The 12,401-nt window shown below is 43.4% G+C and overlaps 1 protein-coding gene across 13 annotated transcripts in view; it reads right to left on the bottom strand.

Annotated features, from left to right (window-relative positions):
- The window catches only part of ABLIM2 (actin binding LIM protein family member 2), a 167,992-nt gene that overhangs the window by 117,020 nt on the left and 38,571 nt on the right, over positions 1 to 12,401 (bottom strand). The window contains exon 1 of one of the 13 annotated variants that reach the window (XM_030270677.4): positions 10,619 to 10,878. The exons of 11 other annotated variants lie outside the window; for them this stretch is intronic. In XM_030270677.4, coding sequence (XP_030126537.4) covers positions 10,619 to 10,634 — 16 coding nt within the window. In that variant the 5' untranslated portion in view covers positions 10,635 to 10,878. Of the gene's footprint in view, positions 1 to 10,618; positions 10,879 to 12,401 lie in introns of those variants that run through there. One more of the 13 variants, XM_030270670.4, reaches the window with a different exon arrangement.

The following is a 12,401-nucleotide window of genomic DNA, read 5'->3' as shown; positions in this document are numbered from 1 at the left end:
GGGTTAGGCTCTAAGGATTTTTTTTTTTAAGTATTTTACATGTGAAGTTTTATCTGATGGGTGACATCAGCTGCAATCTTGGTTTCCTTTTGAAATGAAATCTCCTCATGGATATGATCCAGAGAGAAACAAAAATCAAGGGCAGGAATATTTAGGCTGCCAGAGGCATGGAGTTAGCAGCAGGAAACTGGATTTGTTGCAGTTGGTTTTCTCAAGCCTAACTCTTCCCTCCCTTGTTGAGCTGCTGTACAAGATAAAGACCAGATATTATTTTCAAAACTTAGGGGAAGATGGTAAACAAATTAACCTTTCATTTTCCTTTCTTACATCTATAGGAAAATGCCAGCCACTCATGCCAATGCCAAAGCCAAAAATAGCCCAAAATGTATTAAGTCTTACACATGTAAGGTCAGAAGGAACATTTAATTCAGACTTTGGCATTCCAGACTCTTCTCTTGACTACTCCTACCCAACACAAATCACAAATCTCTCCTCAGTTCTGCGTGCACAAGCAAATCCCCTTCCCCTGTGAGAGTTTTGCAGTAAATTGACAAGAAATACTATTGGAAAGCTAAACATATTTACAAAAATATGAGCATGAACATGCCATAATGAAATTCTACCAAAAAGAAACCCTGACATCAAAGAACATAAATGTCATACATTCTACTAAAAAAGGAAGGGGTTCTTGCAAAATATGGCAAAATTTTCCTAAATATAAGATATTGTCTTTTAGTTTGGGATTCAAAATAGTACAGCTGTTTACCTATGACTCAAATCCAGAGACAGCATCTCCTCCCAATAGTTTACAAACTATAAAACTACAGTCAGAAAAAATACAGCAAATATTCATATAACAGCAATTATCATAATAATTACATTATTTGTATTTAAAAGTTTTCCAGTCATTTATTGCATTATTGCTTTCTTTAAGTCATACCATTTCAGGATGCTTACAAAGAAGTATGCAATAAAAAGTTGAAATAAATTAATGAAAAGAGATTTTAACACTGATAGTGAGATTCAAGAGCCATGTTGGACGCAGCCTAGAGACAGGAAGGAGTAGAATACCTAGGATGGTTTATTTATTTGTTTGTGATTTGTTTAAGCCATTTTGTCCAATGGCTTTGTGGATGTGCAGCTCCTACTGCCCACTCAAAGTGTTCCCTCCCCACTGCTCCAGTGCTACCCAGAGCTGCCAAGTTAAACTGCCAGGTAGCCTGTGACCAAGCTGGTTCTTTAGTAAGTGTTAATTCTTCATGGTACCATAATATCAGTGCAGTGGAAATAATGTCCATGTAATATTTTTTTTTTTTCCACAGCACAGTTACAATGATTTCCCTAGAAAATTCACAGGGGCTATCTATATTTCAGTCCTTTGCCTTCCAGCACAAGAGACATGATCTGACTTCCAGAGCCACAAGGGAAGCTAAGGGTAGGAATCTTCCTTTAAAATGTCAAGGTTTGTTGTTTACCCACTGCTAAGGTCTCTCTAAGCAACAATGGATGCGAAATTCCCTAAAATAGATTCACAGGTTCACCTAGGGAAAAAGGAAAATTATTTTTTTATTACAAAAATCTAAACCAGCACAGCATTTTCTAAGCACGCAGTGTAACTAGCACAGAAATGGACTATCAGGAGAAATTATATGTTCAATAGCTTTTATGGCCTTGAAAGAACACACTTCTGCTTTTGTAAGCAACTCAGGATATATGAGTGAAAACAACCACTTACACAGAAAAGAGGATTGTTTAGCAACTGAATTTGAGATTGTTTAGCAACTGAATTTGACCCATTAATTAGGCAGTGCCTTAAAAATAGTTTATGCAAGTAACTAGAATTAAAGATGGAGTGCAGAATTGAAATATTTGTGCTTTTTGAAGCCCACAGTGCAAACAGCTATACTGAAAGCATCATCACTGTAATAAATATATAATTATTGACCATACAAAACACATGTATGATAGCGAAATTACTAGGATGAAAACGAGGACTGGCTCCAATATACAGGATTTCCATATATTTCCAAAAATACTATTTACTCTTGTATTTAGAAAGGGCCTGAGAAGCTTCATCTTTCTAATTCTTAGCAGGACAGGTAAATCAAGCATCCAACCAACATTGTGGCAGTTTCTGACAGCTTCATCTTAACAGCCAGGCTTCTTCTGCCAACTTAAATTTGCAGCTCGTGCTGTTTGCTGCTGTCTAAAATAGGCACGAGTATGGCACGCTTCTAGATCTGTGTAGACCTTATGTGCTTCAGAGACAAGACACAGAAAGCTCAGCTGAGCATTTCCTCAGAGCTGGCAGCACTCCCCTAACATCAATCTCATAAACTTCACAGCCTGAGCCGCTCCCATCAAAAGTCAGCTTTGACCTTGGGGAAAAACTCAGGCGTATCACAAGTTAAAATTATAGATCTATGGAAAGAGATGCAAAACGTGCCCATCGCTTCAGCAGTTTTTCTGAAAATGTATCATATGACTTCAGACCAGAAAAATAAATTAACCCCAAAGTTTAGAAGTAATCGAAGTTAAGGGCTCCCAGCACAACCTAGGTTTTAATCTTAGGTCAAATCCTATTAATAATATAGACAAGCAAATCTGCAGCAGTGTCAGTGGGTAGCTCTATTAAGATATAAATAGAACTTTGTTAAGCTGGCTTTATGCATTTAATGAAATTTAGGCCACACTACCAATAAAGAAGCTAAAATTCATCATCTGAGGTGCTGATCCCTTAGTACCATCTTGGAAAACATACAAGACCAAGATGGACACAGCCACTGTCATCATTAGTTCCCAAGTCAAGACAATGGGCACAGCTGGAAACAAGCTACTGGCCTACAAGCACTCAATCCAAGCTGGTACAGTCTAATGATCTGAAATAATGACAATAAATGTCAGCCAATTGAAACACAATCTTGTTTAACATGACAAAACACAATTGTGTTTTATCATTACTAAAGGTCTTGTGGCTCATACAGACAGAAAATGCTAGAAAAACTGCTAAGCAAAGCTTTGGTTATGTTCTCACTGACAACACATTAAGGCAATCTTTTGAGATGCTTGTTACCTTAGTTTGGTACCATGAAAACCTGTGTCTATTAGAACAAAGATGTTGAAATCATTGCACCTAATTCTGTACCAAGGCACATTAAAAAATGCCCTGGTTTCAGAGAGATAAAACACTGCAGTTCACAGTGATGGGTGATGATACTTAAAACTTCTCAAAGTCTCAGCAATGGAGAAGCCAGATTTTCACACCCAGCTCCATGTCCCAGCTGAGGGGCTCTGCAGCTGCACATACATAACCCCCAGGACAGGTCTGCATCTTTAGGCAATTGTTCAACAGATTTGTGACACAAACCCTATTTCTCCATGGGATCTGGCTCAGGAAAGCTTCCCAATGTTCATACATGCAGCTACCACTAATTTTTCTCCAATTTTCCAAGGCAGGAATGAGCCATCAAAACATGTCCAGAAAGATTGGTTGGTAAATGGCCACACAAAACATTCAAGATTAATCCGCCTGTGGATCTCTGCAGCAACACAACAGATGCTCTGCAGTCATGGTTAAGGACAGTTTCATATGCCCACCAAAAACTTTGGACCACATGCCCAGAGATCCAGCTGATTGCAGGTCAATCTTAAGTTTGGCAAGTGCTGGAGCAACCTGGCCTATTAAATTTGTAAAATCTCAGAGGCTGGAGATTTCAATGCCCCTCTGCTACACTCCTTGGCTCCCTCCTGGGTTCAAGCACTATCCCTGGGATTTCACTTTTCCTTACAACCAGCATGAACTCCTCCTGCTACCCCTTCTGGCTGTTGCTTCTTGCCCTTTTCTATGCCTTTGTGAGAGGAGCTTGGCTTCTTCTCCACTTCACCCCCCCCCCCCCCAACTGGTGGGGGTTGAAAAACACAATTCAATTCCCCTCTGTCTTGTCTTCTCTTCTGCAGATGGATCAAGAGCAGAGCTCTCCACCCCCCCTCCCTGCCTGCCACTCTCTCAAGAGAAGTGCACAGCAGCTTCCCTGTCGTGCTCACAGCACCAGTCCTGGTGGATCCCCTCTGTTGACCAAGTGGGTGGGAACATCACAGCTCAGTTACACTATTAGTCATGGAAAAGTCAGTGCAAAACAACTCTCCTCCCTTATCACCAGTGTTTACCCATCACCTGCACCCAGGAATGTTTCTGTCACTGCCTGAAACCAGCGGCACAGCACAGGTTTAGTTTAGCAAAGCTGCTCAGAGCAAGGCAAAGCCCTGGACTGGCAAGGCTGACTTGCAGCCAGGTTAACAGGCAGCAGAACAGAGAGCATATGTGCAAGTCACAGGGCTGAGGCGCCAGAGCCCGTGCCAGACACCCACGGCACAGACATACGCAGCCCCAGCTGCTCCCGACTGCCTTGTGTCCCAGCTAAGGCCTTGGGCTGCAAACCCTGTTCCATCCCCATCTTCCTCTCACCAAGGGTAATAGTGGCAGCACAGCCATTTCTATGGTTTCCTCTGGTATCAGCACACAATTGTGTATGTGAGCTTGAAGATTAGATCCTCTATCTGTGTTACATCTAAAACCGTAACCAAGTGATTGCCTTCGTGCTGCTGTTATTGTAAAGTCAAAGGAAACACCACAGAAATCCTTACAAGACTCTATAAAGCCAAACTTCCCAGCTGAAGTCTGTCAGATATCCCCAGTGGGCTCTTACAAGGTAAAGAACAGAAAAGCATGTTAAACTTGCAAGTCCCAGCTGAGTTTGCAATACTGAGAATACCAACAGGAAAAGAGAGGGGAAGAACTTATAAACAGAGCAAAGCACATGAAGGTTACTGAGACAAAAACAAACAGGGAACTGTAAAAGTATTTTTCATGACTTCTAGGGCATTCACATTATTTTAAACTGCAAAACTTACAGCAATCTAGGATTTATAAACATACCTCAGTAAACTCTCTTGACAGAGGTAAAAATAAGTCAAGAAAAAAACAAAGTGGTCTCTGATCAAGAACTCTCCAAATGAATCCCTGCATACAAGGCTGCCCATTCATTCAGTCCCACTCAGAGTTGCTCAGCAGAGATCTCAGTATATATTTAGACATCAAATAGTAAACTGCCTTATGAATCACTTCTGAAATTCCCTTTATCCTAAGTCATATACTCTATGTCATATAATCTCTAAGTCATAGACTTAGGAGGAGAAGGAAGTATATGACCTATTTTTTAAAGTGACAAAAGCTCTTGCCTGACACTTAAGCAGAACAGGTTCTGTGGCTTGTTCTTCATATGATATACACCAAAATTTAACTCTTACTTCACCATGAATTTTACCATACAAACAGTATGACAGAAATTCAATCTTTGCCACTGCCTGAAATAGACTTGAAGGAACACTACTACTGAATGCTTAGTGCTCCCCTTTTGTACACCATACCCAGACATTTCACTCCATAAACCAGTATAGGTGAGGGATTTTTTTCCCACTGAAGCACAAATGGAATTGGCAAAAGGGAAGAGGAAGAACCACATTTCATCCTCCTCTGAAGTATCACAGTGCCTCATGCTAGAAATGAAATGACAGAAGAGGGACTTGAAAATTCCCAAGGAACTGGATGCTGTATTTGTGAGCAGCTACTATGCAGTACAACCAAGATTACACACTTGTTCTTCATATCCACCATGAGGAGCAACTGCAGTCTGTTACTGTTTTACAATGACAGCATTACTTAAACCTAAAAATAACAGTTTCTAAGTAGGAAAAAAACAACCTGCAGTTAAGAACATTGAAGTATTTTCAAAACATCAGTACTGATCTCCTGCAATTCCGGAATGTGTATTTTTCATGGCCAACTGCATTTAGACTTTGTTTTCTTTCATCTACAGATCAAGAAACTTGTCCTATAAGATCAGGAGATTCTTCAAAATATAGTTAATGATCAATTTGACTAATGCCATTAGAAGGATTTGATTTTAAAGAGAAAGGGAAAAAAATGGCTCCTAAAGCTACCGAAATATTCACTAAAAGAAGTTTTTATTCATCTCACATTTCTTATCTGGAATGGAAAAATAAGTAACCACACTTCATGCAAAACAATACTCCATCTAGATTTCAGAGCACGAACAACTAATAAGCTGTGGAAAAAAATACTCCAATGTTTCAGACGGTAACAGTTATGGACCTTGACACGCTGCTAATGGATCTTGACACAGGGAACAATACAAATTCAGAAATGTTTACCTTAAGGTTATATTTAAGGATGCAGAGAGCAAGCCAGCTAATTGTCCAATAATCTCCAAGGCCCATGCACTGCCCTCCATCTGATGCTGGGCTTGTGCAGAGACTCAGCTCTGCTGCCTGGGCCCCCTTTCATCCTGGCACTTACAGAGCTCTGTTTCTAACAGCCCCATGCAGCACAAGCCCTTTTAACACAAATTTATTAATGTATCCATTATTGAGAGTGCTGGGTGCTTGGTTGGAGAACCCAAAGTCCAAAGGTGAGTTAACGGCACCAGCAAACCCCCACAGGACTGGAAAATGCAGCAGTGAGCTTCCAATTAACAGCAATCAGGATAGAGGATTTTCCACTGCTTAAGCCTTAGTTTGTGTAGTGTAGAGGGGAATTGTTTGTCAAATCAAGCAAAACTGAAATCAGGATTTCTTCACTTCTCCTTGAACATTGGCCATCCCATTGCACAGAAGAGATATAAAAGTAGACATGCTTGTATTTCTCAATTTTCCCTACATTTCTTAGACCTCTATGTTTTTATGTCAAAGATATTCTTGGCTGATTAAGTACATAAGCAATAATGTCCTGAGGAACAAAACTGAAAGCATACAACTTGTACATTGTACTGCAGGGGCAGTCAGATGTGAACAGATACCAGCCCCTACCAGCCCAGAAGGGTTGGACAGGTGCTGCACTGAAAACAGGCAAGTGAGCAAGAAGACCTCGCTCAGAAAGCCAAGTATCTGGATTTTGTTAAGCAGAACTAGCCACCTGTCCAGAGTTGGGCTGCAGCATGTGAAGGCCACCAGGAGACAGGATGTCCAGCAGTCAGGAGTTACCATCTGATGTGACATCACCTGAGAATCTCTTCTGACCCACTTCACCCTCTCCTAACTGTGCTGTGTGTTTCCACCATCCAAGAACATGCTGCCATTTAAAAGATACATGCACTGAGCTGAAACCATTTTCTTAAGAGCTGTACAGAATCCCCTAAAACCTTAGCAAATCCCAAGATACAGCTTCCTGTTTTTTACAGTCAGTGAGATCAAACAGCATCTTTGCAATTCAGCCTCAGAGGAAGAATATATCATCAGGAAATATAGGTTGTGGGGGCTTTTTTTTCAGGGAAACTTGGCTAAAATGGCAATGAAATGAAATAGTTCTGCTTTTGTTTTATTATGAAACACGTAGGATTGCATCTTATAAGGTGAACACATTCATTAGCAGGCAAACTCCAAAGCAAGCTGACCTCCTGGTGCTCCTGTCTAGTAATTCAATGCTCTTTTACCAGTGCACAGAATGAAGGGCTGAAAGAAAAATGCTGTATCTAAGTACAAAATATAGCATAGTCTGAAACCATCATAACTTTTGTTTCTAGGGAGGATTCTTATCAGCATAGTTGCATGTGAACTTTGAAAAGGAATTAATCATCTCCAAGCTGAGCTGGACCCTGTGTGAACCAACCTGAGTAACCTCTTTTGTAACCAGAGCCACTACATTCCTGCTCCATTTGGGCTGTGACACTCCATTAGCTGTCCTCTGATCCATGCAATCAAATTGCCCCTTTAATATAATAGTTTAAAGACTAAATAGCTGGGTGAATTTGTGTCATGACATTTAATTTAATCTAATCTAACTCAACTGGTATGTAATTAGCTCTGTGATTCCCTTTTTGCACTTAAGTACTAGACATCATGTTACCCTAATTTCGGGGAATTGAGAACCTCATTTTCACAATCTCAAATATTTAACCTATTCTGTTCTTGCTATGATTTCAAGATGGCAAAGAACTTAATTATTAGACTGAAAATCATATTATAAACTCTTAAAAGTACTTTTAGTATCCTAAAAATACAACTATTTCATGCAAATCTCCCAGGTATAAAAAACAGTGAATAGGCTCTTTCTTAGAAATAGTTTCAGCCAAGACCAATGGTAAGTATATAGAAGGCAGCTGAGGAAAATCATGTGTGAAAAAACCTAATTAAAACATATGTAATAATGCATCTGAACTGTGTCTTACTATACCAGATGATCATATGCTTTGTAGACTTAAAAGTATAGCCTGAGTCTCAAGTCCATTCATCAGGACAATGGCTCAATGCATGTATTATTGAACTATTTTAAATTGTATTACCTATATCAATACATTAAAAACTACATCACATTTACCAAATATAAGCATTTCTATACCCAATGCCAAATGTTATGGTTAAAGTGGCAAAGCAGTGTCACAGCACTGCCTAAAACCCCCTTGACTCAGCCAGTGAATGATGTGCTGCCTTGGTGCAAGAGAGGACACAGACTGAGCAAATGCAGATCCAAAATGGTATGCTCCATCTCAAGAGTAAAATAAATCTTGGGGATTTCTCCTAAACTATCAAACCATTGGATCTTGCGTGGGGCTGATTTTAACACACTTCTGCACCCTTGTTTTCTTTGCAGAACCAGAAATATATTTCTGTTAGAATAAACAGCAAACTTTGAATTAAAGCCTTTCCATAGTAATTTTGGTAGAAATCTTTTGGGAACAGCAATTTTAAACAAACTGTGGCACTGAATTTGTTGTACAAGAGTTGACTCATCAATGTTAGTGGAAAATTTCCATTGATTTCACTGAGTATATATGGGCTCCTCACATTTAATTTATCATGAGAATTGATTGCAGGTTGTTTACATAGCCCACACAGACACACAAAATCAAAATCCGGAAAGATCAAAGCTAACCTTATACTTAAACCTAAAACTCCTAAAACTGCCAGTTATTCTTTGAAATGAGAGCTAAGAACTCTCAGGGTTTTTTTCCAGTCTCTTTTTTCCCAGGACGTTATTTTTATCTTGGCACTGTTCTTTTTTCTATTTAATTTACACTGTGTATGGAGCAATTACTGAGATAGAATTGTGTCAAGTCTCCCCTGCACTAACTTTTCTACTGGGTTTATAACTTCAGAATCCACTTAATTGACATATAAAATATTAGAGAGAGAAAAATTTGGACTCTAATATTTCCTCTACCAGGCTCAGTTCTACCACAACAGAATTTGACCATTTCTCAGTATTTCATGTTCTTCAGTTCAAAATTACAGCCAGGCGACCAAGGAAAGGATTCCGCACCCGCATTTCACCAGTGCCAAAGGAAATTTACCATCCCTGTTAACCATCTCGATGCTCTTTAAAGACAGGAAACAGACGGGATTTCTATCGTAGCTCAAACACCCTGCAACACATGTCTTGCTCTCACCTGCACACCTGCCTTGGCCTGGGCACTTCCACAGAGAGGACTGGCGTGCTGGCAGTGTTCCACCCACAGACCGTGTGAGAACGTGGACAATCAGCACACATGAAAGCACTCACACCATTAACAAACATGAGGAAATGCCAGACCAGGCTTTCAGCTGACATCTGCAGCAGGTGCCTGACCCCAGGTCAGCACTGTGCTCAGCCGGGGCTCGCTCTCCTCTCTTTGCAGCAGGTTCCCGTTTGGCTCGGTGCGAGGATGTGGTATGATTAAGCATGTTGACATACAGAGTCACCACATAATTGTAGCTATTCAGCCTCTCCCTGTTGTTGTGGCAGAGCGTATATTTGGCACTACAGTTACCCTCACAAACGAAATACACAACCACCTCCCACAGTCCCCCCCTCCTCTGTGCACAACCCTGCATTTGCCTTAAGGACTGTAATATTTTGCAATCAGCTGTGCTCTGAAGTAACCACCCTCCGCCGACACACAACGCAGACGAATGTCGAATCGCTAAAAAATACAATTCCAAGTCAGTTCTCAAATCCTGCACGTATCACGGGGTAAATTACTTTTGTATTGCCCTGGGCAAGTGGATTCCTCCGGGCAGGATTCCTAGCTTGGGCTCCGTGGCACATCCCTAATATCCACCTTCTCTATCACCACAATATCTCGGCCGGCAGAAAAGGCCGGCTTTTAACCCAAATATGCCCATCTGAAAAGCTGTGTGCTCCCACCCGCGATGCCGGGCGGGCCGGGGCACCGGCTGATGCCGCCCTCACCTCACCTCGGCTGCGGGGCTGCGGGGGATGGACAAGGGCAGCCCCGGTCCGGTCCAGCCCGTTCTGCGGGCTCCGGCCGGGGGTGCGGGGCCGCCCGGGGCGGGGGCGGCTCCGCGGAGCCCCGCGCAGGGTCCCGCCGCCCGCACCGCGGCAGATCCGCAGCCCCTCCCGCCCGGCAGCGCCCGCGGCTGCGGCAGCTCCCCCCGCCACCGCCGCACACACAGATTCTCCTATTTTCGGGTGCTTTTAGGCGAGCAATTTTCATCCGGCTGCCGCTGCCCGCACCCCGCGTTGCAACGAGACGGACCCGAGCTGGGCAGCGGCGGAGATGCCCCGAAACCCCGGGGGTCCCGGCCGTCCCCCGCGCCCGCCTACCTGTGCCGGTGCTCATGGCGCGCAGGAGGCGCTGCTGCCGCTGCCGCCGCCGCCCGTCCCCGCTCCGCGGGCGGCTCCGACCCGCCCGCCGCGCAGCGGGGCCGCGCCGCTCCGCCCCCGCCGCCAGGTGCCGGCACCCGCAGTCCCGCCGCGGCTCGGCACGGCTCGGCACGGCTCGGCACGGCGGCACCTTGGGAAGTGTAGGCAGCCCCGCGGACTACATCCCCCTCCGTGCCTTGCTGCGGCCGCCGGGGGCGGCTCCGGCCCCGCCGCTTCTGCGGGCAGAGCTGCTGCAGCACCCCCGCCCCGCAGAAACTTCTCCCCAGGTATCGGCTGCGGCCGCAGCCCGCTCCCACCTGCCGGCCGCCACCGCTCCGCCCGGCCTCCCTCGCCCTGCGGCTGAGATTTTCCTCTGCATTTTCCTGTCCCGCTTGTGCTGGGCTCGTACGATGCCCGAGCGAAGCGCTGAGGTGCACAGGTGCTCCGGCGTGAGCCGGGCAGTGACGATGAGGATGCTTGCGCTGTTCCCCAGACTCCCAGGCACCACTGCACCGCACGGAAGGTGTTGGCAGCAAGTCTGGGCGTTCAGCAGGGAAAAGCAGTGCTTTCTGGATCAGGTGAACTTTTACTGATCCTTTGGATATGAAAGTACAAGCGCACACTATTACTGCTAAAGCCATTTGTTTATTAAATACCGATTTATTCAGCATTTCATCCATCTGAAAATCTGTTTTATTTCTGTGAGAATTAATGGGATCTTTAATAAAAAAAAAAAACCAAACATCTGTTTTAACAAATACAAAAGCAGCCAGCGTGGTTGCATAAGCGTGCTGTACTGCACAGCTGCTCTGATGCTGATTTCAGACTGTGCTCAGGGCAGCTTGGGGTTACAGTAACAGCGTGAGGAAATAGGGATGTGAAAACTCACTTTGCATTAATATCAGTCTGCTCTGTTCCATTGACAGTTGCCTAAAAGTTATAACTTAATTAACACTTGTAAGCATAAAACCTACACAGCTTTTCCAACCTACACCTGAAACTGAAGAGAGATCAGCTCTGAAGCAGTGCTTGCACATCACACTTTGATAGAAAATCATGGTCCTTTGCCCTGTGTAAGAATGGCAGTACCATTATGTATGGGGAATCCCTGGACATAATCACTGCCATCAGGAAGAATGTGGACCTGCAATCCAAGCAGCCACAGGATCTGACAGTCCAAACGAGTAACGTCCCATTCCTGACAGCCACCATCAGAGGGTATCTGCTGAGGGGATTTCCTGAATCAGATGTGTGTTCTTCATTTAGAAGACCCTTCTGTGGATTTTCTTCTGTTGCCTTGTCCAGTTGTAGCTTGAACCCATGCACACTTCAAACAACTACAGCATCCCATGCAGGGAATGTCACACCTGACCTGTCTGCTGTGAAGAACTGTCTGCTGTTGTTTTGAACCCGCTGTTTTTTTTTTTTTTCTTTACTCAATACCTGCTCATTCTTGTAAAAGAAGTGATAGCAAACATACATTTCCCTGTTCACTTCCTCTGTGCCACTTATGAATTTACACTGCTCTATCAGATTCCACCATTCACTCCTACTCAGTCATTCCTTAAAATGGATGACTTACAATAACTTCAGTACCATGCTGCTGTCACTTTCTGTCATTTGTTCTGGAGTTTTATTGTTTGATTATCAACTTTGGTTTTAGTAATGAAGTGTCTTTGCATATTATAATCATCATGAGTTCAAGGCAATCTCTGAGTGATGTTAAGTAACCCTGTGGCTATGC

This window comes from Taeniopygia guttata, chromosome 4 (genome assembly GCF_048771995.1).
Source record: "Taeniopygia guttata chromosome 4, bTaeGut7.mat, whole genome shotgun sequence".
Lineage (NCBI taxonomy): Eukaryota > Metazoa > Chordata > Aves > Passeriformes > Estrildidae > Taeniopygia > Taeniopygia guttata.
Note: the sequence above shows the minus strand (reverse complement) of the source record. Positions and strands in the feature narration are given on the sequence as shown.